The sequence below is a fragment of the Anopheles funestus genome, chromosome 2RL (assembly GCF_943734845.2).
Source record: "Anopheles funestus chromosome 2RL, idAnoFuneDA-416_04, whole genome shotgun sequence".
Lineage (NCBI taxonomy): Eukaryota > Metazoa > Arthropoda > Insecta > Diptera > Culicidae > Anopheles > Anopheles funestus.
In genome coordinates this window covers 34,775,375-34,803,047 of record NC_064598.1, presented here as the reverse complement: position 1 = coordinate 34,803,047, position 27,673 = coordinate 34,775,375, and the positions used below count along the sequence as shown (strand labels likewise).

The 27,673-nt window shown below is 46.3% G+C and overlaps 5 protein-coding genes across 5 annotated transcripts; 2 read left to right on the top strand and 3 right to left on the bottom strand.

Moving 5' to 3' along the window:
- Positions 1 to 18: 18 nt before the first annotated feature.
- On the bottom strand, positions 19 to 962 carry LOC125761018 (NADH-ubiquinone oxidoreductase subunit 8). Its single transcript, XM_049421750.1, has 2 exons — positions 811 to 962; positions 19 to 736 (listed from the first exon to the last, which is right to left on the bottom strand). The coding sequence occupies exons 1-2, from the start codon at positions 845 to 847 to the stop codon at positions 120 to 122; spliced, it is 654 nt and encodes a 217-aa protein (XP_049277707.1). The 5' UTR covers positions 848 to 962; the 3' UTR covers positions 19 to 119.
- A 288-nt stretch (positions 963 to 1,250) lies between these two features.
- On the top strand, positions 1,251 to 9,122 carry LOC125760990 (PAX-interacting protein 1). The gene is made up of 4 exons (XM_049421696.1): positions 1,251 to 1,882; positions 1,946 to 7,031; positions 7,282 to 7,510; positions 7,606 to 9,122. The coding sequence occupies exons 1-4, from the start codon at positions 1,775 to 1,777 to the stop codon at positions 8,177 to 8,179; spliced, it is 5,997 nt and encodes a 1,998-aa protein (XP_049277653.1). The 5' UTR covers positions 1,251 to 1,774; the 3' UTR covers positions 8,180 to 9,122.
- Positions 9,123 to 11,053: 1,931 nt separating this feature from the next.
- LOC125761013 (uncharacterized) lies at positions 11,054 to 12,377 on the top strand. Its single transcript, XM_049421744.1, has 2 exons — positions 11,054 to 11,548; positions 11,626 to 12,377. The coding sequence occupies exons 1-2, from the start codon at positions 11,306 to 11,308 to the stop codon at positions 12,199 to 12,201; spliced, it is 819 nt and encodes a 272-aa protein (XP_049277701.1). The 5' UTR covers positions 11,054 to 11,305; the 3' UTR covers positions 12,202 to 12,377.
- Positions 12,378 to 15,506: 3,129 nt separating this feature from the next.
- On the bottom strand, positions 15,507 to 19,937 carry LOC125761006 (serine protease gd-like). Its single transcript, XM_049421729.1, has 3 exons — positions 18,772 to 19,937; positions 16,821 to 17,212; positions 15,507 to 16,652 (listed from the first exon to the last, which is right to left on the bottom strand). The coding sequence occupies exons 1-3, from the start codon at positions 19,045 to 19,047 to the stop codon at positions 15,860 to 15,862; spliced, it is 1,461 nt and encodes a 486-aa protein (XP_049277686.1). The 5' UTR covers positions 19,048 to 19,937; the 3' UTR covers positions 15,507 to 15,859.
- A 1,410-nt stretch (positions 19,938 to 21,347) lies between these two features.
- LOC125761002 (toll-like receptor 3) lies at positions 21,348 to 26,676 on the bottom strand. The gene is made up of 2 exons (XM_049421722.1): positions 25,823 to 26,676; positions 21,348 to 23,524 (listed from the first exon to the last, which is right to left on the bottom strand). The coding sequence occupies exons 1-2, from the start codon at positions 25,837 to 25,839 to the stop codon at positions 21,796 to 21,798; spliced, it is 1,746 nt and encodes a 581-aa protein (XP_049277679.1). The 5' UTR covers positions 25,840 to 26,676; the 3' UTR covers positions 21,348 to 21,795.
- Positions 26,677 to 27,673: the final 997 nt, after the last annotated feature.

Sequence of the window (27,673 nt, the reverse complement as noted above, 5' to 3'; positions counted from 1 at the left end):
GAATGAGTATGCGTACGGTTATGAAGCTTTCATAGCTTTATTTTTCAGTGTTAATTAATTGTTATCATACATATTTGCTATCCACGGGACTGGACTGCCCAAAGGTATTGCGCCTCGGTTTAGCGATACAAGTAATCCGCGTTGATGTTGGTGGCGATTTCCGATTCCCATTTATCGCCATTGCTCAACAGCTTTTCCTTGTTGTACAGCAGCTCTTCGTGGGTTTCGGTCGAGAATTCAAAGTTGGGTCCTTCAACGATAGCATCGACCGGACAAGCTTCCTGGCAGAAGCCGCAATATATGCACTTGGTCATATCAATATCGTAACGAGTCGTACGTCGGCTACCATCGGCACGTTCCTCCGCCTCGATAGTGATCGCCTGAGCCGGACAGATGGCTTCGCACAGTTTGCACGCAATGCAACGCTCCTCTCCACTCGGGTAGCGACGTAGGGCATGCTCACCACGGAATCGCGGGCTGAGCGGACCCTTCTCGAACGGATAATTGATGGTTGCCGGTTCCTTGAAGATGTGCGCAAGAGTAACCGCGGCTCCACGGAACAGTTCCGTCCAGAAGATCGTTTGTGCCGCCCGATCGGTAATGTCGCTCATCTCCATGCTCTTTTCCTTGTTGTTCACGTAGTAGTATTCTTCCGGCTTAATTGCAGCAGGCTTTGGTTGAGAACTGTAGCACCTTGCGGCAGCCGAAAATGAAGACGGGCGCACCAATCGGCTGCCTACAAAATACGCGTCAATGGAAAGAAAACAATATTACACAAGCTTCACCAGCCAGCTTCCTACCGGTACTTACTCTGTTTTGCCAAGGAAAAGATTTTTACGGCCGACATTTTTGCTTTCGTCGCTTTCGTGATTGAAATTGAACAGTTTTGCTAGTTGCAAACTATTGCAAAACTTTTCACAGTTCGCTTTTGCTATCGACAGAATTTTGACAACATGGTATGAAGTTACGTAAATTTGGAACAGGATTTCCATCATCGATTGTTTACAAATGTTTGTAAGGTTCGTACAGTCATCGTCTCGAAATTATGTTTCTAAAAAATACACCGAATCCTTCGAAAACTATATTTATGATATTTTAAAATTATGATTCTAGTAGACTTCATACTTTTTTACGCATTTCAATGACAATTTCGAGACAAATCCAATTCAATATGAAGTATCGATAAAACCAAACAGAATAAAATTGTTGATCGATTTCTAACAGCTCTACTGTAGATATCTTGAGAGAGTGTTCCGCCATGTCAAATGTTCCGCTGTCCAAAATGTCATGAAATTTTCAAAGCCGAAAAGAAAAAGATCAAGCGCGTCGAAAAGTGATAAGTTTTGGTGTTCGTTTCACCGTAGAATCACTTGCAGAAAGGTTCCTTTATACCGCCATAAGTTATATTAAACCCAACAAACCATTTCCATTGGATTACAATGGGCCAAAATTATGATACGTTTGCTGGTCGCGAGTGAGTTTTATGGTGTTGTTTTGCATGCCATCAAGATGGATAAGATGCTGTGAGGGTTTGAGGGTGGTTGAAAGCATTTCGCTCCCCGTTCTTGTTCTGTTCGATACCTGCCACACAGCATATACAAACAAAAACCCTAATGGTATAGTGTGCAGTTCTTAATTCGGAACGGTCTGTTTCCTTGCGCCTTGCAATATTACATGTCAGCGAAATTGTATGCCTCAAAGCAGCAGAAAACTAGTTTATGCACTTTTGTGCGCGTGTGAAACTAAAATATTCGATAAAAAATTTGCATGAAAAATGAATCCCGACTCGGGGTCTGTTGCGATTAATTTGGAGAGTCTCCAGATAAAGGATGATTTGTTTAAAAGCGTGAAGTGCTTCATTACGGGAACGCTTGATCCGAAGGTAAGATATTAGACTGGCAATGGATGAGCTTAATCTGTAGTAATTATATTAACTCCCTTTCAGATAACCAAACTACTCGAAGATGGTGGTGTGTCTCTTTCGAAATTCATGGACTTCAGCACACATGTCGTGTGTGGGGAAAACTACGACGAAAATGACATAACTGAAGCCGGGGAGCTGTACGACATACCGTCAGTAACCGAGGCCTGGGTAGTGGCATCTGCTCGATTGGGTCGGCTGGCCTCGACGAAGGCTTATTTTCCATTAAAGTCGGGAATATTTTGCGGTCTTCGGTTTGCCGTAACACAGGTAGATTTACGCGATCTGCGTAAACTATACTCGGTGTTAACCTTTCATGGCGGCACGTTCAGCACTCGACTAGATCGTACCGCTACGCATCTAGTCTGTGGTAGCGCTCGAGGTCCGGCCTACACTAAAGCACTTTCCTGTGGCACGAGTGTGCAAATAGTAACACCGGACTGGGTGGCGGACTGTTTAAAAACAAGTAGTCTAAAACCGGTGGCTGTGTATCACCCGAGACTGTTACGAGAACAGGTGTACTTCAAACAGACAGCATCAATGGGTGGTGCGAAAGGGACAACGGAAAAGCAAACTATAAACAACATTTTAGGATTCGATTTTGAGGAAGGAATCGCTAAAACAGAAGTTCCTACGAATGGTAAAAAAGATGATCCCAAAGCCCGGCCGATCTCGGGGACAGAGAGTGTTGCGAAACAGGCGTCACCAGTGCAGAAACAGTCGACCAGTGGGGCAAACATAAGCCATCTCCAATCGACTCCTCCTCGGTTTGTTAGGGCACAGGGTCAGCAGCAACAGTTGCAACAGCAACAATCTCCTCGCGTCCGTGGACCTGGGCCACAAAGTTCGAACGTGCAACAACAACAGCAGCAGCAGCAGCAACAGTTGCAAAAAGCTTTACAACAACAGCAGCAACAACAACAACAGCAGCAGCAGTTGCAACAGCTACAACAGCAACAGCAATTGCAGCAACAGCAACAACAACAACTACAGCAGCAACAACAAATGCAGCAACAGCAGCAGTTACAGCAACAACAGGTTACAATGAATACTCCAAATACCAATATATTACAGCAATCCTTACAACAACCGCAGCAGAACTCGCAAACGATGCAGCAAACGAATATGAATTTTCAAACAACAACGACGCCTGGCGGAACAATTATACAGCAAATAATACAAACTCCCGTTCAGAACACTTTGCAACAAGGTCAGCAACAGCAAACCCAAGCAGGAAAGCAAAACATACAAGTTTTGTATAAGAGCGGGTTGAATCAGCAGCAGCAGCAGCAGCAACAGCAAGGTGGTCAAACTCAAATGCAGCAACCACAATACAGTCAGGCTACTGTTACCACTACGCAGACTGGTCCGGACGGACAGCAGAAGCAGATCGTACGGCAAATTACGATAAATCAATCTCAGCTTCAACAGCAACAACTGCAACAACAGGGACAGCAAACGATGCAGGTGTCCCAGGCGCAACCGCTCCAGCAGCAAATTATACAGGTCCAGCGTACTGGCTTGAATGCACAGGGAACGCAACAGCAAATGCAATTCCAGCAGAGCAATCTAGTGGCCACCTCGTCTTCGTCTGCAGGGCCAGGACAGATAACGATGATGGGAAATAGCGGTGCGCAAGCTTCAAGCGGACAACCAGTTGGTCAACCGAAGTTTATACAGCAGACGATAATTCACCAGCCGATGGGAGCGAATTATCAAACCGTAACGAAACAGGTGGTTTTGGAGCAACAGTCGCAGGATCAGCATCAAGGACAGTCTGCGTTACAACAGCAGGTGCAAATACAATCGATGCAACAACAGCCACAACAGCAGCAGCAGCAGCAACAGCAACAGCAGCAGCATCAGTTGCAACAGATGCAGCAGCAACAAATGAAAACGGGACAACCGCAGGTTGTTCAAAGAATCGTACAACAGCAAGTCTTTCAAGGGTCGCCAGGATCTTCACAATCCGGTGGACAAAATATTGTTATCATTAACCAATCGACTAATCAGCAGCAAATTATATCTGGCGCTGGAATGCAACAGATGAATCCGCAGCAACGTTTGCAGTACATGCAACAGATTCAGCAGCAACAAAAACAGCAGCAGATAATAGTCAGCACTGCTGGTCCTATGACCTCGAATACTCAGCAGCAGCAGCAGCAGCAGCAACAGATAATGCAACAGCGAAGTATTGTCACATCGCAGGATGGTGGGAACGGGGGTCAATCCGTGATGTTGCAACAAAGGCCACAACTGCAACAACATCAGCAAAGTTCTCCCATGATACAAGGGCAGCAACCGCAACAACAGCAGCAGGTATCGATACAGGGGCAACAGGCACCGATGCAGCAGCAAATCATTCAAACTAATGCCGGTGGACAACCGCAGACAATAGTGGTGCAGCAGCAGCAACAACAACCGTCACAGAATACGATCGTACAACAAGGTGCCATGGTACAGCAGCCACAACAGCAACAGTTAATTATAAATCAGCAGCAAATCATACAACAAACGGTAGTGCCTAATCAGCAGCTTCAGCAGCAGCCACCACAGCAACAGCAACAGATAATACAACAAACTATTGGACCTAACGGCACACCACAGATGGTGCAACAGCAGCAGCAGCAGCAACAGCAACTTCAAACAGGAGGTATACAGCAACCAATTATGCAGCAACAAATTCTGGCTTCTAATGGAGGCCAACAACAGCAGCAGCAGCAGCAGCAACAACAACAGATGATGGTTGTTGGTAACGCTGGTGAGCAACAGATGCTTCAAGCTGGTCTTGGAGGGAACGAAATGATGCAGCAACAGGTACAGCAACCACAGACGCCAACCCAACCAGCAGGTACACCCCAACCTCAGTGGACTCCACAAAGCCCCTTGCAACAGCAGACTCCCCCCGGAACGTCTTTTCACACACAATCACCACAGGCACAAATGCAGCAATCTCCAGTCCAGCAGCAGCAGCAGCAACAGCAGCAAGGAACATCCATGATACCTGCTGGAGCGACAATTGTACAGCAAACGATAGTACAATCCCCCCAAGGGTTAGCACCCGGTCAGCCACAATTCATTCGCACCACCGTTAGACCGCAAATGCAGCGCCAACTCATCCAGCTTGATCCGCAGGCAAGAGAAGAGCTGATGAAACTAGATCCTGCCGGGCAGCAGGAGTACATCAGCCGACTGCAAGCCAAGCACAGTTTGATGCAGCGTCAGCAAGCTGCATTCCAGGGACGGCCGGGACATCCGGGTGCACATCCCGGTGCACGGCAGCAGATTGTCATACGCAGTCCAATGCCACCCGGCTTGAACCAGCAGCAACAAGTTCGATGGTTGCATCATCAGCAGCAACAGCAATTACAACAGCAGCAGCAGCAGCAACAGCAACTACAAAACGCTCGTCAAGTTGTTGTGCGGCAACCCGGTGCACCGGGACTGAGCCCAATCACGCAGCAAACTGTTGGGCCCGGACCGGCTATGGGAACATCCTATCCGATCGATCCGAATGCGACACCCGCCCAGCAGCAACAGCAGCGTTTGCAGCAGCATCGTCTACTCCAGATGCAGCTACAGCGCGAACAGGTGCAGAAAAATCAGCAACAGGCAGCAGCTGCTGTTGCAGCACAGGCACAAGCTGGATCATCGCCTCTACAAGGCCAAATGATGTCGCCTCGCACGGCCGGAGGATTCGCGCCGGAAGTGGTAGTAGGAGCGGATGGAAGTACGATGGTGGTACAACAGCAGCCCCTTGTTGGGCCGCAAACAGGAACACAGCCAGCAGTTCCTTCGCAAACACCGATCGATGGTACGGGCAATTCTGTGGGATCGATACAGGCACAGCAACAGATGCAAAACAAGACGAAAACTGCACTTGCAAATATGTTGTCTAGCCGGTTGGGCAATGGTGGAACGGCACCGCCAGGTAGCACTACCACATTGGTTGATGGTAGTCAGAGTGGTCAGAGCGGAGCGAGTGGAGAACCTTCCGCGGCCGGTACGTTACGGTTGATGACAGCGCAACATAATGCCGCATTACAGCAACAGACGATGGGACGCTCACCCCAGGAGTTGCTTGCACTTCAGCAGCAACAGCAGCAGCAGCAACAACAACAGCAAGTCCAGCAACAACAACAACAACAACAACAGCAACAACAAGTCCAGCAGCAGCACGTTCAGCAACAGGTGCATCAACAGCAAGTTCATCAGCAGCAAATCGTTCGCCGTACATTGGGTAACATAACCAATAGCGGAATGCCGGTTGCCGGCGGTCCGATGGTGGTCGGTCCATCCGGTGGTCCTGTAGTCGTTCAAACGGCTGGAGGTGGTCCCGGCATCATCCCGATACCGCCCGGAGCCGGTGTCCCGGGCGTGATGATGCAGAAAGGTGGCCCAGCCCAATTCAGTCCAGGACGGCCCACACCATTACCTCGGCCACAATACTACGGTCACAATCCTAACCTAAAGCTACATCCGGAACTGTTTTTGCTCGGGTGCACTTTCCATATCATTGAGTACGATGAGCTGCACAGCGCGGACGAGATCGACGAATGGAAGATGATCATCAAGAATCATGGTGGTGAGATCGAGTCGTACTATGGGCCGAAGGTAACGCATGTACTGTGCCGTACGCAACGGCACGGCGTAGTGATGCAGGCCATTCGCGATGCTAAGCGTTGCATTACCTCGTACTGGTTGAATGATATCGTGTTGAAACGACAGTTGTTGCCACCGTGGCAGGCACTGCATCTGCCAACGCCGGCCATTTTCGGCAATCAAAAACCTGCTACCAAGCACAACATGTCCATCACCGGCTTCGAGGGTGAGGAACGGATGCGCATTAAGCAAATGATCGAAGAGTCCGGGGCACGCATGACGCCGTACTTCTCCAAGTCGAACACCGTGCTGATCTGCAGGCAGATCGAAAATCAGAAGTATAAGTTCGCTAAAGAGTGGAACATACCAGCGGTCAACACAGTGTGGTTGAGCGATATACTGCTGGGGAATTTAAATGCGATGCAGCAGTGCGAAGCGCCCAAGTATCAACAGTTTACCCTTAGCTGCCACTTCCGCGTCGACTACAATCTGGTGATGCATTTAATGAGTAAGTACTCGGATACCACTTGGTGTTTGGGTGGCCTTAGCATTCGTTACGCTCGTTATAAAGATATGGAAATTATTATTTAAGTTAATGCATAGTATAGTTGCTTTGATATTATATTAATGTTTCTCAATTAGAATTATTGTTTGATGTGAATTTTTGTTCATTAAAATTGGTGTTTGGTGATCATGGAGTTGAGGAAAAAAAGCATTCCAATCTTACGATATTATTTTCCAAACTTCACCACAAACAGCTGCGTGGAAATCACCGATAAATCTTACTCAGGAATCGCATGAACGTGTAAAACGAACCCTCAGCGAACTGCAGCCACCCATCACTGGGACGAAGAAGCAACGCACTCTACCACCGATGGAGTCTATTCCGGCGGAGATCGTTTGCCAGCGGCAACCGGCTGCCGATGCCATACCGCACGTACTGTTTTCGCAGGTTGATAACAGTGAGGGTCTCACGCGCGCTGTAACGTAAGTGTTTTTTTTTTGTTATTGTTTGAATTATATTGATTTTGGATGTTAATCCGTTTCCTTACTTGGCTGTTCTTCCCCACCCGCTAAAGCAGAACACTCGGTGGAAAGGTGACAAACAGCCCGGCAGAAGCAACCCATCTGGTGATGACACGAGTCGCTCGCACGGTGAAACTGATCCTAGCCCTGGCGACTACGCGGCATCTAGTGAGCAGCAAATGGGTATCGGACAGTGCAGTAGCGGGCCAATTTCTACCGCTCGATAATTACCGGTTGGATGTAAGCGAACTAAACGAGCAGTTCAAGTGCGATCTTCACCAAGTGCTGGAAGCTACCGGCCGTAACAAACTGTTCGAGGGCAAAGTGTTCTTCGTGACGCCGCAGGTAAAACCGGCGTGCAAGGATGTGCGGCAGATGATTGAGTTGGGCGGTGGGGTGGTGGAAAAAAATCCCCGCACAATCAAACGGATACGGGAGGCGAACGCGGAAAAACCGGGCAGTTATGTTATTATTAGCTGCCCGGAGGATCGCGTCATCATTCAGCCATTCATACAGAAGACCAAACACGCGGTATGTCAAATTTGTACCACCGAGTACGTGATGCAATCCATCATGCAGCAACGTTTGGGTATAGAACCGCACATTATTAAATGGGAGCTCGGGTCTTAGATGCTGCCCATTTGCGTACGATCGTGAACGATCGCGCTCGGTAATCGTGAATGGCGTGAGGGCAGTAAATCAGCGAAAAATGGAAACACTATACAGAGTATCTATGTGGGAAGCAGGACATATAAATGCTTTGCTGAACGGGCGTCACTATTGTAACCATGTGTTAAGTGAGCAATAGGGCTACAAAATCAGAACGGGAAAGCAATGAGCGCAATGTGACTATCAACTGAGAGAGAGAGAGAGAGAGAGAGAGAGAAAATTTGTGTGTAAAAGTAAATATTTTAAGTTAAAACCATCAAATCTCACCACAGATGGAATCATGGAAGGTTAATAATATATTGTATATGTAAACACGTGTAAAGAGTTCTAGCATTTGGTCGAAGATGAATAAAATACTATAGATTTGATTGCGAATGAAATTAACTTATCAATGTTGATTGTGTCCTTTCTTTGTTCTACCGATTCTCGTTTTCGAGCGATTCTTCTGGAAAGTTTATATACATCAACCATGCTTACTTACTGTTGATTGTTAGAATTTCTGCTTCACTAAAAGTTTGATGTTTATACTGCTTCTCCACGCGTCCTCCGAGTCGGGATGAAGACGTAGTTTTTTTTTGCTGCAGGTTGTAGTTAGTATTGATAAGAAGTTTAAACGAGAGTCAAAATTACTAAACAAGAACGAATGCTGATTTATAAATTAACCAATGCTAATCAGCTTGTCGAAATGAGCGATAGAACGAATCGTTGAATTCTATCGAACCCAAAGCTCCCTCCTCAGTAGTCCGAGGTGGGAAATGTATCATGTTGACCAGACACTAAATGGTGGCGCCTTGAAGTTACCTAACAAGATGAAACAATCTTAGCAGCAAGACTGAAACTGGATAGTGTGACAAGAGCAACAACAAAACCAAACAAAAAAAAAACACATTTATAAAGAGCAGCAGGGCAGGTCGTTAGAAATTTTATATGTTATTAGCAAATCGATAAAAGCACAAAATTATTCAAACGATCCACGGTGATCAACGAGCATCCAGATTCGCTAGGACGCTAGGCGGGTGTTCCGCCGGGTGTCATGTTGCAAACGGGCCACCAGACGGACAAATAGCTGAAGCAGCCGGTAGCCCGGATTGGCACTCGGGTTTTGACAAATTAATGACCGTCAGCGTGCTAACGAAGGCTAAGATCCCGGCGGTCCAGAACTGGCGCCGCCAACGATCTGTCGCGGCTCGGATGCGGATGTACCTCGTCGGATGCGCCAAATTTGACAGGATTATTGCCCCCCTCCCGGTGGACACACCAAAAAACACCCGCTAATGTGCAACGTAAGCGGCTTCCAGTGTTGCGTTCCTCGGCTACTTGCGCCTTATTTTTTATGCTAGTTTTCTGCGCGTTTCCTGCTTTCCAAAGCGAAGACTGCCCCCCGCAAAAATCCACAAAAGGTTTCGCAAGCAGATTCCGCCACAAAACAGAAGCTACCGGCGAACGCTAAGCCGGCAGATAGTATGATATATGGAGAATCGTTGAATAAATCGCTCGTAACACGCTTCACACATGTGTTGCCCCGAAACAAGGGGAACAACAACAAAAAAAAGTCCCACACTATGGGTGGTATTCTTTTGCTCGCGACCAGTGCTCGGGAACGGGATGCTACGGATCAACTCTCTGAAGCGAGGTGAAGTTGTCACACCTGCAGACTGTTGTCTGGAGCGTTCGGCCACACCACCCCTCGTGGTGAAGGGTTAAAACATTAATAAGTCGTAAAAACCACAATTCCATCCACAGTTTTATGATGTAGTCAATTTGATCTCCGACGCCATTTAAAACTATAATGCTAAAACGTTTTGCATTAACGTTGGCGCCAGCGATCGAATTTCTTTTTCCGTTCTGCGTCCCCTAGAGGATGTAGGGGAGATTCTTTTTCTTCTCAAAACAACGTGTTAAAGATAACGCACCAAGTTCTTTTGTCTGTGGATATTTGTACGGATGGAAGGCAACTTCAACTTTTGTTTTATTCTCTATCAAATTTTAATACTTTTGTAAAGTTTTAAACGTTCAGGACAACGCATGCAGTCATGAAAGCCAAATTAATTTTAAATATTAAGACATTTTTTGTTACCTTTTTGGTATTATTTTCGGCATATCAACATATCTTTAGGTGCTCGACCTCCTCACCTCAGACACCTCAGACAAAAAGTAAGATTATAATTCTACTAAACCAAACCCTGCAGTGAAAAATAAATTCATACAAATCAAAGTTCTTTTCTTCCCAACATATACAACAAGTATAGTATCGGATCAAATGGATCACAATAAAAAACGGTGATATTCTGTCACGATATCGTGGGGGGGGTATTGATCATCTTCGGTTTCCTAACGCACCGGACGTCTGGAATTGTACCATAGTGTACACGCGCCTAATTCGCACGAAACGTATCGGACACACCTTGCGTACGAACGCGCGATCAGTTTTAAACCAATCGTTCAGTTTCGTGTCGTGGAACGGGGCGTTTTAGAATGGGCAAACCGCGATCAAACAATACTACGCTTATCGTTTGTGGTTTGGCACCACATTCGAACGTACGCAGAAAAACGAAAAACCAAAATCAAGGCCCATCAAAATGACCCGGGAAATAAATCGATCCAACATCCCCATAAGCCCCTCAGGATCATTATCAATGCAAATCGAACGCAAACAAACAAAAAAAAAAGGCGTTGTATAGTAGAATCCGTCCGCGATGCTGCGATGAAATGTGGGCAGGTTTAGATGCTACGGGGCACCGCGAATAACCACCCCCAAAGCTGCGGCTCCATCTGCAGACGCAACCGCTGCCTACATTGCCGTCTACCACCGGCGAGATATGCACGATCGGCAGAAGACGCGCGGTGTCGCCGAACGGGTTCGATCGTCTACGAACGAACACCCGCGATCGAACGCCTCACATTTAAGCATGCGCTAGTGCGGCCGGGTTCATTATTCGCGTTCCAACTCGCCGCCGTGTACGTAGTGCGTACGGACACCCTGATTTCCTAGCTAGGGAAGCTTGTTTAGTGTGGTTCCTTCGACGATAAAGTCACAGCGTACAAATTTTACATCAACTCGGCGAGTACACACAGCTGTAATCAATAATGGCACGAGTTGTGACCGTTCTAGTGCTGATAATGGCTGCAGTGCTGCTGGCACAGTTCAAAGGTTCTTTCGGTGCATCGTTAAACAGTGGCAACGCAGTGTCTCCCTGTCCCGCCATCTTCCGGTACGCCACCGACAGTGTAAAGCAACAAATTTATGGTTTCGTGGATACACGTGAGCAGCAGGTGGACAAGATCGGCAAGCTGGAGCTGCATCTCTCAATTGCAGGCGAGCTGCATTCGGTAAGTAGCGACTGGTGATGTTTTATTGGCCGCACTTCGCTCATCTTACCGATCTGTTTTCTCGCATGAAATCACAGAAGTACGTCGGCTCGATTGAAGCCATCGAAGACAGTGCCCAGATATTGGAACAGTTCGGTAAAGGTCGCGGCGTGACCTATCGTGTGAACTTCCCGCTTCAGGAGCCACTTCCAAAAATAACGAAGATTATCTTTAACGAGCGGGAACTTTGCAATGGACCGGCAGAACGCGGTTCCTTCGTCAGTGCCGTCACGCTTCGGCACTTTCTGCGATCCGACTCGTGCAAGGATAACTGTGACCAAACCAAGCTGATACCAACGAATCTCAACCTTCAGCTGAAGCCCCCGGTGCCTACGACTGCAGTAATCGCACCGCCAGTTTCGGTTCCGAAGCTAAAGGAAGGACCCGATTCCACCCAGAAGCTCACCGGAGAAACGCCGGGAGTTCAGCACGAGTATCAGCGCACGATCGAGCGTAAGGAGGAAACGAACAATCCGCTGGACAACAGTACATCGGTGAAGTATATCCGGGAGGAGATCACCTATCGCAAGCAGGTCATCACACCGGGTGGTGCAACGTCCCTGCAAGACGATGAACTGCAGCTACCCTCGTTCGTGAGTGGCAAACTAACGTAACCACCTTCGCGGCGAATGGGAAGCCACTGCAGCGGAAGTCGCCGAACGACGTTAGATAGATCATAGTACATCACCGTGCCAGGGGAAAATACACAACTTATGACCAAGGCCATTCGCGGCCTACCACTTAATTCGGTTTGAATAAAGCTTTTTTTTCGTAATCACAGTAAAAACGGCACCGCGTTCTGTGATAATGTACTTATATGGAGCTTCCTGCCTTAATCCTATCGTCAGCAGCTGTGTGGTTGTGTGTGTGGCTTGCATAATTAGTATGTCCGATCAACCTGTTTCCAACTGAGAAGCATCAGAGAACAAGTTTTGTCTTAGCCGAGCTCCTATCCATGAGTCACGGCGGTGAATGGGAAGAACCATGCAGTGACATACGTGTTCACGCTTTGTTTCTGATCGCTTTGAACTTCCTGTTTCCCACAACCGCGGGTGCTACATCACTCGATTTGGACGTTAGAACGTTTTTTTTGCCTTCATTTCGGGCTTCAGGTGGGTAGTCAAGGATTCGACGGTTTAGACGAAACACCTGTTTGGCAAACCACTACTGCTGCGTGCTGGGATTCGACCATATGAAGATTTTTTGCTTATAAAGTTGGTTCAATAAAAACGCAAGATTATAGGACGCGAAGACTTTTGATGTTGATGTTGATTCCGTACAATCGAGAACTACAAAAAGATTAAGTGAGAGTGAAAAGATAGATGAGAGTAGAAAGAAAGAACAGAAAACGAAAGTAAAAAAAAGAATAAGAGAGAGACAAAGAGACAGAGACAAAGAGAGAGAGAGAGAAAGAGAAAGAGAGAGAGAGAGAGAGAGATAGGAAGGAAGGAACGACGATGTGAAAGAAAAAAAAACACAAAAATAAATAACCGAAGTAAGAAATGAAGAAAAATAAAGACATAGAGTAAAATAGTATGAAAAAGCTCAAGAAAGCGTAAAAGTAAAAAGCGTTAAGGAAATGTACTACCCACAACAACAAGAAGAGAAAAGTAAAATGGAAAGGTAGAGAGAGGGTGATATAAAGAACCGCTCTCTAAGGCTAAACAGACAAAAACAGACAAAGAAACGTAGAACTGGGCTAAAGAGAGTACTTGCTTAACTTCCAACTCTGGCTCAAAATTTACGTTGTGCAACTAATAGCATAACGATTTGTAGCCAAATTATTTTATTTGATTAACTTTCTGCTGCTCTTCTTCGTGTAATGATCTATTAGGTCATGCGGGTCACAATTACAGGACCAGGCTATCAAATTTCAACCGAACCGTACGCTGGATTGATTATCCTGCTTACGGGTTAATCAAGTCAAGGAAAGCCAGGAATGGCAAGATTTCCTTTGAGGTTTTAGTATCATAAGAAAAATAAGAAGCAATATCTGAGTAAAATGGGTTTTACTCCCATAACCGCTATGTGCCGCAACGAGGAGGGAGATATCCTGTCGGACGAGCGAGAGGTGATCAACAGGTGGAAGTGCTACTTCGACAGGCTCCAGAACGGAGCAGATGCAGGAGAGACCTCTGCAGGAAGCAGAGGGGAGCAGTATTGCGACAGCCAGCAGGATGACGAAGTGCCCCCGCCATCCTTGGACGAAGTCATCAGTGCCATCAAACAGCTGAAACGTAACAAGTCAGCTGGCAGCGATGGGCTGGTGGCAGAGTTGTTCAAGATGGGCCCGGAGAGGCTTGCCGCGCTTATGCATCGGCTGATCGTAAGGATTTGGGACCAGGAAGAACTACCGGACGAGTGGAAGCTGGGTGTCATACACCCAGTGTACAAAAAGGGCGACAGACTGGACTGTGCTAACTTCCGAGCCATCACAGTCCTGAATGCTGCCTACAAGATCCTGTCCCGAATACTCTTCTGCAGACTTGCGCCCCTTGCCACAGATTTCGTCGGAAGCTACCAAGCTGGATTTGTTGGAGGCAAATCGACCCCCGACCAAATCTTTACTCTACGGCAGATACTCCAGAAGTGCCGAGAGCATCAGATCCCCACGCACCACCTGTTCATTGACTTTAATGCGGCCTACGATACCATAGATCGGACCGAACTATAGAACACCATGCAGCAGTACGGATTCCCTGGGAAGCTGGTACGGCTGTTGAAGGCCACGATGGATGGGGTGCAGTGCAAGGTGAGAGTATCGAACATGCTGTCGGAATCGTTCGAATCTCACCGGAGTTTGAGGCAAGGGGACGGACTCTCCTGCTTGCTGTTTAACATCGCTCTGGAAGGTGTTATGCGAAGCGCGGGCTTCGACATCCGGGGCACGATTTTCACCCGTTCTCTCCAATTTCTCGGCTTCGCGGATGACATCGACATCATTGGACGGACATCTGCGGCGGTGTGCGACGCGTACACCCGACTGAAACGCGAGGCCGACAGAATTGGATTGAGGATCAATGCGACGAAGACAAAGTACCTGCTTGCCGGAGGCTCTGACCGTGATAGAGCCCGACTCGGGAGCAGAGTATCAGTTGACGGCGACGATCTTGAGGTGGTAGAGGAGTTCTGCTACCTTGGTACGATCGTAACTTCGGACAACAACATGAGCAGCGAAATCCGAAGGTGCATTGTTCAGGGAAATCGTGCCTACTACGGGCTCCACAAACTCCTGCGATCCAGAAGGCTCCAGCAACACACGAAATGCACGATATATCGCACACTGATACGTCCGATAGTCCTCTACGGGTACGAGTCCTGGACCCTGCTAACGGAGGATGCCAATGCACTCGCTATTTTCGAACGGCGGGTGCTAAGGACTATCTTTGGCGGTGTGTGCGAGCAGGGCGTGTGGAGAAGGAGAATGAACCACGAGCTAGCTGAGCTGTTTGGCGGTGCAGATATCCTGACGGTGGTCAAAGCCGGAAGGATACGATGGCTGGGGCACGTGCTGAGGATGCACAGCGAGCTCGTTGGCTGGATCAGGTGGAGTCAAACCTGTCGGAGATCGGATGCAGCCGTGGATGGAGGACTGCAGCACTGGACCGAGTCTTCTGGAAACGGATTGGCGATCAGGCCATGTCTACGCGAAGTGCTCGACCATGAGCAGGCCAGAAAAGAAGAAGAAGAAGATCTGAGTAAACTGAGCTTGACTTACGTGTATGCGGCTGTCCTTACGTTTACCCCGATTGTCCACACCCATATTTACCGCGACCGTCCAGTTACGGTAGATGATTCTCAATTTATTTTATCCACCTATTTCTCTGTTTTGTTACGGTTCCAATATCGGTTCCAGAACCACATTAGACACATTAATCAGTTTGCACTTAGATCGCTAAATAAATACAATCTACACATCTACGCAATGTATCCTTTATTTTCTTAGTTTTGTTGACTTGGATTACCTCCGAACAAAAAACGCACATCTTTCGCGTTCTTATCATTACACTATTTATCGGTTGTCCACTGGCCGGGTATCCCTTCGAGCAGCACACCGATCCCGGGTGGGCATGAGTCTTCTTGGTTTTTGTTTTACCTTTACCAAGATCTAGCAATAAAGTAATAGCTCTAAGGAGCGTATTTTTCAGTATTCAGTTGTACGCAATATTTGGCCGTCTATGTGTGTGTGTGTGTGTGTGTACGTGTGTCATTCACAGAATTACTTGCTAGCTTGAGGCAAGGTGCAGGCTACAGGACAAGGTGTTTAATCCTCTAGAGCCTTATGCTTTTCGACAACCAGTAACGGAATGGTGCAACATCCGTGTAGACTACATATTTGTCACGTGCGCATGTTAGTGTATTAGGGTCACGCTGTCCGACAGATACGATACCGCGTATGTAGTATTTTGTACCACGTTTGATAACGAGCCCACTGCCAGAATCGCCGGTGCACGGTACCGATCCGTGTCCGTCCCCACAGAACAAACGTGACGTGCCGGCAATAAACTTGTCCAGGTTACGAGAGCATGTTCGTCGATCGACAACGGTAGCCAAAACATAGCTAGGATACTTCGCATTTCCATCCTCGGTAACACCCCACCCCGACACGAAACCCTTGGTGCCGACAATCTGCTCCAGGTTGTCACTTCCCTGCCACAGACAGATTGGCCGTACGAGATTGTTATAGACAATCGGTTGGTCGACCTTCATCAGGGCAATGTCGGAATCTGATAGTCCGGAATCCTCAAAATAGTAATCTTCGTGGATAACGATGCGCGTGACGATGCGCTCCTGCAGATCGCCATCGAAGAAGTCGTCGATGTTGTACATGCCCGGTATGATCGTTATATCGGACGGCGTTCGCTCTTCACCCGCCGGATTGTACAGGCAGTGAGCAGCGGTCAACACGTGCCGTTCTGTAATAATTGTACTGCCGCAGATGTACCTTGGTTTCGATGGGACGCCGGTATCGAAGATGGGTGCCGCCCACGGGAACTGTCCCTTGGGCGAACGGATACCGTTGATCGAGAGCCGGTTAAACACTTGCGCCGGTTGCCCACAGCCACTAAAAAGAAAGGGACGTGTAAAATGTTGATTAAAAAAACATGAACTTGGATTATTAAGCGATACCTTGAATGTCCGTAACGTCTAGTCGCAAGGACACACGAGGATTTGTTTTGTCTCTACCGTCCAAAAATTAGTAAAACAAACAACATAAACTACTTTCACTTACATTTCCTCCTCCTCCTCCTCCACGGAGTCCACTGTTGGGCTTTGTGGCGCTGGTATCACCTGTGGTCGCTGCACCGGTCGATATATGGGTGCTTGTGGTGCCACATTTTGTGGCGGCTGGTACGGTATCTGGTTGACGTTGTTACCACCATTCCCGTTGGCCAGCGGTTGCATCTGCGTGAAGAGTGAATGCTCCAAGTTGATGGTGGTCACTACCCGGCCGGACGCTTTCTGACCGGTACAGATGGTTTGACCGTTCACGCTAATTGCCAGCACACTCGGGATGACATTGTTGAACGGGAAATTAACGCGATACTGCGCCGGTTCGTTGTTGTAAATGTCGCGGAACGTTTGTTCTCTCGATTTCACTAACGTGATCGATCCGACGTTGTTCTGTAAATGAACGAAAGAATGATATTTTATGAAACTGTGTCTATTGAGCTGCAAAGTTATTAATCGGATTCAGTTCCTTTTCTTTTTTGCAGATCGAAAACGTTAAAGCGCTAACGGTGCGTCAAAAATCAAACATGTGGTACATCAATCCCCTGACATTAAAGTCATTAGTACGCAGATGAAGACACAACGGTGAAGAATATCGTGTCCTATTAAAAAAAAAAGACAACCTTTTGCTAACCAAACCTTCCAAAACTGGTTTCTCCCTCTCTTCTGGTGTCATAAAACCAAGAGCAAAAACTGTGTAAAACCATGGATCACGGATTTACCGGGCGTTGAGACAAGCGATGTCTTTCGTAGCAGTAAACAATGTTCCTGCAAAAGCCACGATTGGTTCGAATGTATGGCCTGGAGGGAATACCGTCTTATCTACAAACGCGTTCCGTTCATTTAGCTCATGATTGATAGAGTATACAACAGCGGGCCAGATTGTGGCTGACAAGCGATGGAATTTTAATAGCTGGTTGCCACCATTACAGCAAGCTTGCGTACTCATCGTGAAGTTTTTACATTGCTTTCCCTTCTGAGGTAAATTTCTGAAAAGCTTGGAAAATATATTGTCCAGGGGATTCAACTATGCCGGTGACTAATCTTTTCTGGACTTTTCTGGCCACAGAAATGTTGAAATTCGATCTGCTCACAATCTGTGTTGAGATCACTATTTGGTGGATTCTTCAAATGTTAAAAGTCGTGTGTGCGAAAATCTATATTTAATTTTCCCTGGTTGACCGGTTGGGCTGCAGGAGAAGGGAATAAAACAGAAGATTGGATTGATAGCAACCGCTTAAAGTGGAGATTCGAAAAATTTAAAATTTTAATTTTATCTCGATTGTGGAACCGGTTTACATTGAGCGAAAAATAGTTTGAATATGAAATGAGTAAAGTTCCATGGTTTTTTTAACTTTTTTTTATAGCAGAACTTTATCTATTTGCTATTAGCGAATTTGGTGTTAACTAAAGTGTGATAATGTATATGTCATTTTGATAAAAACTTAGAAATACTCATACTGCAGATCATTCGACTATTCCAGATCCATCGTTTAAAAGAGTTGGACATAAAAGGTCAAAAGATTCTGGGTGGCCCGGTAGTGTATGTGATAAACGGCGCCAGCCCCACACGACAGGACTGGGCATCAAATCGCATCTGGACCGTCTCCCCCGTAGCATGGACTGACTATCCTGCTAGGTGGTAAAAATACTTTTTGATACAGCCAGGCCGTTCTAACCGAGCAAAAAAAAAAAAAACACAAAAAATGTCAAATGGCGCAACTTGCTTTTACTCTTCCAAAACAGTGCAACTGATAACGTTTGCCCGTTGAATAAATGAATTAACTATCACTATACAAAAATTTCACTTCAAAAACGACCCTGAATGCTGTTTCCGATGGTCAGTCTTCGCTTAAAATTTTGCCAACCCCACCCTGTGGCAGGTTACGGGGGGTTTGGGGTGGTGTAAAGGTTTCTGGTTTTGTGTTTCGTTTGGTCGCGTATAAGCTTACCTGCGGTACGGCGACGCCAATTGAAAGATCAACGTTCAGCTTGACCAACTGACCGATTCGTAGACCATCCAGCTCGACGTAGCCAAACACCTGGTTGGTGCCCGGATCGAGCCGGTACGAAAACACGTCCGGACACGGTGACTGCAGATACTGGCCCTCTACCGGGCTGTGTGCTAGCGGACCGATCAGTACCAGCAAACACACGCACGTTCGGAGCAGCAAACTGAACGGGGGTGATCGCGCCGATCGGTTGGCGTTTATTCGTACCGTCAACATGGTATGTTTACCGTGCTCGTAGGGTCTCCCCGGGGAAACGGAACTGTATACTTTACGAAGGGAGAGCACTGTGATGTTTGGGTGGCGATGATCACAATACACGTATGATTTGATTTGTTTTTTTTTTTCTTCAATCTTACACTTGGATACTTATAATTTCTGCCATTCACTGTACAGCACACTGCAAGGGTCGATCGCACGATTTCGATTTTGAAACAATCGTCCACTATCACCCAACTGTGCGCGATGTCTGATCGCACACTTTATCGCACACGGAACCAGAAGCCACCGCTGGGTAGGAGCATCACTTTGGCAGCCTAACAGGTTTTACACCATGCTGCGATAGAATGCGATCGTTCTAGTAATATTTTGATGCGTATATACCGAAGTAGGGGATGGGCGGGGGGGGGGGGGGAGGAGGAAAGTCCGATCGTACGCTAAATGCTAAACGACAAGCTCCGGTTTTTGGCACTACCCTGGTTTAGTACTTCCCAGCACGTCTCCTTATCGGATGCTGCGATGTGTTTGACGATTCTCTCACCAAACCACGACTACCGAAAGCTGCTCTCCTGCGTGGCGAGGAGATAATGCTGAAAGCTGACACCAACAAATGCGTGTATGCGTGTGCGAGAGAGAGAGAGAGAGAGCGAAAGATCAGGGAACTAGCAGATCTTCTAACGCTCCGCGTACACACACCCGCGTTTGATAACACTACAGCACACAGTCAGATGCGCGTCACGATTCGACGATCCGTTCGGTTGCAGATGTTGATACACACTGATTGGACGGTATGACGGCCTCGTGCCGCTGGTGGTGATGATCGGCTAGCTAGTGGCGGTACAGGGCACACGGTTAATGGTGTGGGATGGGTTTTCAAGTGCCATCGAGCGCCACCGGTTTTATTGTTCGGTTACTAATACCATCGCAGCTACTACCGGTTAGCCGAGGTCGAACTTTTCATCAATCCCGTCGTATGTGTGTGTGTGTGTGGGTGCGTTTTTGTCACGCACATTACATCTCGGGATGCGGGACGATCGTTTGTGTGGTTTCCTCTCTGGCACTTTTCACGATCTGTACGTGTCGCCCCCTACCTTCAAGGTAGATCTCTTTCTTTCACTCTTGTGTGCATTTCACTCTTGCCAAGCCGCCAAACTATCTTGGATCAAGCGGCTCGTACGGGGAATTACCCGCACAATTGGCCTGTCCACTATAGTGTCGCCGTCATTTCTTCGCGTCGTACGTGAACTCTCCGGGTAAGGGAACATATATTGCTTGGACAGCCCCTTTTAAAACGAGCAGGATAACATTTTTCATTAATGAACTACCTTGGGTTTTTTTGGGGAATTCCAGCACCTGCCTTTTTTGTTTTGATTGGCTTCCGTTGTAAGCGAAGGGTGTGAGACCGCCCTCGAAACCAGTATCCCTTCGAGAGTGCTCAAGGTGAGGAGTTTAAGTTGCCAAAAACAAGTGTACCCGACAGTGGCAAAAAGAAATCAAAGGTAAAAACCTCAGAAAAGAATCTGTGCACCTGTTACATGTGTTTTACATGTGTGCAGTAAACGATCATGGAAAACGGAAAACAATTTTTAGCATCGTCCAGATTCCGCAATACCAATACCGTATGCAGCATCGCCTAGGGGCTGGGATCATCGATTACCTAAGCGAACCGAGCCGAGCAGCGTGCTAGAATTATTCGTGAAACTACACAGTATTCGAATGCATCTAACGAACACAACAACGACAAATCAGAAGAAACTCTAATAATTCAAAGCAGTGCAAGTGCAGTTGGGCAATTAATAGCAGCCACGAGATACCGATAGTATCGCCTCCGTCGTTTGAAATCACTGCGAGAGCCTGAGAATTTCTGGTGCGTTTGAATTCTCACATACCAAATCCTCGGGTGCGGGATTGCTTGTTGTTGTTAGGTGCGGGCAATTTATGGGATGCACTTCGTGTTTGTATGCAGCTTTTGGAAATGGCGCATGTCCTCAGCAAATGGCGCATGTGATGAGTTCATGATGCGCTAAACCTCTACTTACACTTTTGAGTACAGTAACGCTGCTTACGAGCGAGCATGTGGTTGTGTCATAATGGTAGAACATACTTTAAAGTAAACCTCACGCTACCTGTTCCTATTAAACAAGCAAAACAAAAACTCCTAACATTTAATTTAATTTGTAATTTTTTCGTCGTTTGTCTTATTTTTGAACATAACGATCAACCTCACATACGGATCCGGTTTTATTAATCGTTCGGGTTTCGGAACCGCCGTAAGGCAAGAATGAAGTTCGAAAAAGTGGTTCAAATTATATTCTTAAGTTTATTGGAGCTGTTAGCAATATCTTTTTATTTGGTAACTAGAACTCGTTGAATCCACAAAAGGGAAGTTTTTTATGTTGATCTCATCGCACCACACAGCGTAAGAGATGAGAAATAGTATGTTTTTGTGGGTGTTTGGCTTTTTGTCGCCTAATACAGTTGGTATAGATATTAACCACGGAAGATCTCGCGATCATCTTAGGGAAAGATGTTTCAAAAAATACATCGGTGGACGATCTTAAATGAAGATATCCCGCACCGATCTCATGTTCTCCCTTAGTGGATCTCATGTTCTTGATCACAATTCGTATTAAGTGTGTGTTTGTGTGTGTTTATGTATATAGATGTTTTTAGTTACGTACAAAGACCCTGCAGAAACGGAACGATAAACAATCGCAACTCATGTAGATCGCGATTTCGGAATATCCCTTAAGCTGCTGAGTTGTCCCGTATTACATCGCCGACCGTCACTCCATTGCTGAACTCGTTCGCACGCTTATTGTACGTCACCACTTTCACCGCACGGTCATGTTGCCACTTTCGGAACAACCGCCAGCCACCATAAGCTACGGCAACGCACAGTACGCTAGCAAAGATCGCTACCAGAAACGCTAGCATGCCAAGCAATCGGTCCACGTCCCGCTCTAGGCTACGCAGCTCCTCATCCTGCTGCTGCTGGTGCAGAACGGTCTGATTGCCCTGTCCCCGGATCGTCGAGAATAGTGCGTACATAAAGTAGATCGTATTGCGGCCAAGATTACGCAGTACGGTCATGTCCCGCTTGATGTGGTTCATCGTGTATTGTGGCTCGAACGTATCCGTAACGTAGGAATCGGTCACGTGCGTACCGTTGATGTAGCAATCACGCGAATCACTCGTCGAACGGATGTGTGTGCGGTTAAGGTACGCATTCAGCTGATCGTAGTACGTGCAGTTCCAGCGATTAAAGGAGAGTGAGACCAGCTCTAGGTATGGGAACTCTTGACCCAACCGTTCGTAATTGATCAGCTCACGGAGATAGTTAAAGTTCAGGCTAAGATACTGCAGCGAGCGCATCCGCGACAGATCGCTAACATTCAATCGCACAAAATTGTTTTGCGACAGATCAAGATTAAGGATCGAGTCCGACGCCAGCAGGCCCTGGATGTTGTGCTCGCTCAGACTACAGTTCTGCAGCCGCAGTGTCACCAGGCTCGGTATGTTCCGGATCGAGTACTTGAGGTTGTAATCGAACTTGGACACATTGTTCGACGAGAGGTCGAGATACTCGAGCTGGTTCATCTCGTGCAGACCGACTATATTGTCCAGATTGTTGTGCGACAGATCGATATGTTCCGCCCGGCTAAACTTGAACAAATCTGCGTCATATATATTGTTGTGCTGAATCTGCAGTGCACGCACATTGAACGATTTGTTAACCGTGAGCGTCTCGATGTGATTGTTGTCGATCTTTAGCAGCGCGATCTCCTTCGTCTCAATGTACGGCATGCGGCGAAAATTGTTGTCCGACAGATCGAGCTCGTAAACTTCGTCAACCATCGTGATGGGATCGAACAGTACCGGTGGTAGGAATGCCAGCTGATTGTGATCCAGCAGCACCGATGACAGATGATCGTTGAAGTGGAACTGGTTAGGTGCTAGGGTAATTAAGCAGTTCTCCCGCAAGCTCAATGACTCCAGTGCGTACAATCGATCGAACGCTTGCCGTTCGAGGGTGTGGATCAGGTTAAAGGACAGATCCAGCTCGACCAGTCGTATCAGCGAACCGAACGTAAGGTTGCTGACCATCTGTAACCGGTTGTTGGAAAGGTTGAGCGTTTCCAGCGAGTAGAACTTGAGAAACGTCAGCTCGTTCAGCTCCTCGAAGTTGTTGAATGCTAGATTTAGCTCAAATATCTCGTACCCTTCCCCGACGAAGCTGCTCAGATGCCAGTGGACCTCTTTGAAGCCTTGCCTCGAGAGATCCACCTCTGTTTCGTTGTTGCGCAGGTTCAGCGTATCCTCCGTAAGATAACCGTCCCAGTTCGGTGAGTGACGGTACTCCTCCATGAGCGTTCGGTGTCGATCACGCTTCATGCTGACACACTCATCGCCGTGTGATGGATCAACAACGGACAGCAGCCAGATTGTAGTCACGCACAGGCTCGCTATTGTGAATCTGCAAACGAAAAGAGAGTAGGACAGGTTTTATTTACAGGAAAGAAAAACAGGAAAAAGCCAGTTAAGTAATGAACACTGCACGAATGTGTATGCCTAGCGAAACCGCGAATCTATCACAACACGACAATGCGAGCAAAACTGTCGGAATGATGTGCATTTTTATGCATTATGAAGTGGGTAAACGTAGCTGGCTGATATCAACTGCAGGCACAGAACGTGACGGTAAGCGTACTCGCCAACTACCGGGTGTGTTGTTTATTCTTTTGTACAGAATCAGTACTCCCTTTTGTGATAGCAAATGCACATACCGTTTGTTTTTTGCCCTGTTTGTCCCTATCGTTTTTGTACGGTTCTGTGTACATATTTTTTTCCTCTCGCTTCAATCCACTGAAAGCGCCGCTCCATGACGTCGCATTAACAACAATCGATCGTCACGTAATAATTATACATTTATTTGATTCCAACAGCTCAATGCATCATCGTCGCCTTGTCGGTTTGTCTAGGACTTTCTGTAACATCCATTACCTCCATTACAAAACAACAGCAAAGGTTACATTTAGCAGAAAACAAACGGTGATCCCCATTTGCATGAGGGATGCATAGAGATGAGATCTGCCTAATGCTGCCATTCGTGTACTAACGTCAGAATAAAACGACGCTCGATAGAATGTATCACGTTGCTTATGGAATTGATTCTATCGATTAATCATTACATCAATTTATCAAAACATCCATTAGAAGCTTTCAAGCAACACTTTAATACCTATCGCACGGCTAGAGCAGTTCACTGTAGGGAACGACAGTAAAACGAAAGACTCGCAATAAGCGACGAACCTTTCAAAGATGAAATACAATTTTAAAGCTTTCACTTTCTACCAATTCCTTTTTGATTGTTCTTTTTTAGGTCCTTTTTAATTCGAAGGACACTTGTAAATACACATTTCGGTAGCTTTTGTTTTGCGCTTAAAATGGAAACAATGTTTCATTTTTTCCGTACAAGTCTATTGCAGTGATTTCTGTGATCGCAAGATTGTGCCACTGTGAATCTGCCCATTCATTTTATTTTTATCAGCACAACGGAGGAATAAAATTACCACCAATTAAATCCACTGGACAAGTGGCGCATACTAATGGTATTATAACACGGTTGTAACGTCTGCCGTAATACGCACCAGCAAAAAGGGTCGCGATACCCATAGAACGGTTTTCCCTCCCTGCTCCGGCCGTATTGGCCTTGATTCCTATATATACACATAGTGGCTAGAATAAAAATTCTAATGATGCGACTGTTTGTTTTTATTTCCCGCGTTTGAGCTGTTTCCGGTGCAGCCGATATCAATCGGAAATACGGTGCGGAAAGCGAAAGGTGTATCAAAAAGGCATCTCGTAGTTGGGCCCTGGTCCGTGGTCAAAGCTGTTGGGCATTGGGTAAGTGATAAAGTAACCCTGACCGACAAAAAGGCAAAGCATTCCTTCTTTGCGTACGCTAGGGTTGGAAGAACAAAATTGGACACATTGTGGTTGCCGCAGGTTTACCTGGCCAGGGCCTGTGTTTATAGGTATATCGCTCGTACGTGATGCTGATGTTTACTGAAGCTGTACGTCCGAATGATAAAGCTGATCGCTGAAGGTTTCGACAATGGTTTAGCTGGTCAGGATAAACCTGACTGTTTGTAAATAAAGACAATCTTGCAATAGGTTGATTGCTTTGTTCTAGCATTGCGTGTGCATGTGTCCCATATGGAACGAAACAGACGACCATTTTAATTACTCCATTCAATTTTTGGGGAAAGTGGTTGTAAAGCACCATTTAATTTTATACCAAATCTACAGTGATTTGTCGTAATTATATTTTGCCGTAATAAATCACAACCACTCAACCGTGTACATCCAATTGAAAATACCCTCTATTATGGCCTATGTTTATATACTCTGCCACATACGAGAAAGAATTTATTAAAGTATAATGTTGTGTAAACAGCAGTAACAGTTCGTCACATTGGGCTAAACGGAAGACCAGTTGCGCTTTTTGTGCTGTTAAAGCTCACTGTTTGTGTTTGTTTGCATCGCGCTTGTTTGCTTCGCCCCCTTGAAGATGAATGTCAATGACAGATCGACAAGATCATGCAGTCGCTCTAAGTAGAACTGTTAGGTGCTATGATGCGATAGCAGCAGATATTCAGGATTGATATAAGCTGATAGTTTGTAACTGTATCTACAAGTTGTTACCCTTCACTAGTCACCTTTTTATTAACGATTTGAAATATTTTGAAATGTTATCTTTAAACGATCATACCTTCCTGTTGACTTCATTCTTTCTTCACTGTGTCTCGTCTAGCGGCAGAGACGAAATGTGACTGTCACACCGTAAGGGAACGATTGTGCTGCTTTCTCTTTGCTGCCTTATCCGCACACCGTGCTGTATGGATGGAACTATCAGCACCGAAAAGCACCGTTTTCCTGTTTTGTCTGTAGCTTTAATAACTTAATGCGATTGTCGTGTGTATCCACGCTTAATGATGGACCGCGCAAAGTATTCACCAAATAGTCAGACGATTATGAACCGATCATTTCACCGTCACCTTGCTTTTTTTTATTAGTCGTCTCTCAACTCACCAATAAAACTATTTAACGCACAGCACAATATGGAAGCAACCCTGGTACGTCCCTGTATAAGTTCTACTACTGCTGATCACTAATTATTATGAGCACCTTAGAATCGATCGTTGCGTTGTGACTAGACGGTTAAAATTGCTTTGGTGCTAACGTTGCTGGCTTGTTCATTTTTGCTTGCGGATCACTTGCACCGAGTGATGATCGTGATGTTCGACTGTTTTCAGTTTTTTTTTTTGCTGTGAGAACAACACACCGTACGTGCCCGGTTGTGTCGGATGCATCTATCTAGCACGGAAAAAATCGATAAACATCAGCGATGTTTCAAATCACATGTACGGCACTGTGTTACACCCGTCCGTGATAAGACAGTCGTACCAAAAACAAAAAACACATGCACCGCACGGGCGTATGGATGTAATAATCTGTCGATAAAATGTGCACAAGTTGCTTAAAAAACTATCGTCCACTATATTGTCCGGTGTATGTGCCGCTTGTGTGCTGTGCAGCGGGCAACGGTTGAACGCGTACTGATCGTAACGGATCGATCGCAGTGGGGATGTTATAATAGAACATTGAAACCACGGGCCACGACACTTGCGGTACAAACCTCCCCGGTCCGATGTGCAGTGGCGTTGTTCGGGACAGTTGTCGGGGTTTGTTGATGATACACGGTATCGTGTAACACACTGGTGGGCTGTTGATGGTGTTAGTTCAAGCTACTAAGAATCACGTATACATTAGTGCGTTTTGTAGTACAACCGACTGGCGGAATTTAAGGGTGCATCAGTCGAATTTGAATTATGTGCCAGCGGTGTGGAGACGCCAGCGTCCAGCGCTAGTGTAAGTAAGTTAACCTGGAGACAATAGTTTCACAATTTTAAGGGAATCAGTTTTTAAAAACTTCATATGGAATCAGTCTGCACCGGCGCTGATGACTGAATAGGGGTTTTGCAAATTGCCGCCAACTTATCCTCATCCGGCTACGCGTGCAGATTGTTTCATGTAGAACAGGTTGGAAAAAAGGAAACTGATCCCACAATATCTTTACTACAGGTGGACCAAACGGGTGGGGTATCATTTATCAGGAGCTGTGAACCACACACGTTAGGAACGTTGGAACATCGAACCCCACCTCAGCGGGAGTAGTACGTGATGCGATGGGCATTTTTTCCCGATGTCGCGCTGGGTCACGCGAAATTGATAAACCGTCAGTGATAGTACGACTTCATATTAAGGGCAATCGTACCCGTGTGGTAATGTGTGGTAGTATTGTATGTGTTTTTTAATGAAATGTTTTCTTCAAATTTAAGCGCCTATTTGTGGTTATTTTTAAATATGAATAAAATACATTTTGCACACAATACAAAGTGCATTTCAGCAACATGTTGGTGTAATGATGACACATTATACTACATTCTTTAAAACAAAAAGGTATAAAAATTGTATAGGTATAAAAATTGTAAATATTATTACAATACTAATAAGTCACTTCGAGTAAATTTCGTGTTTCTGTTATCTTGCCTCGAACGTG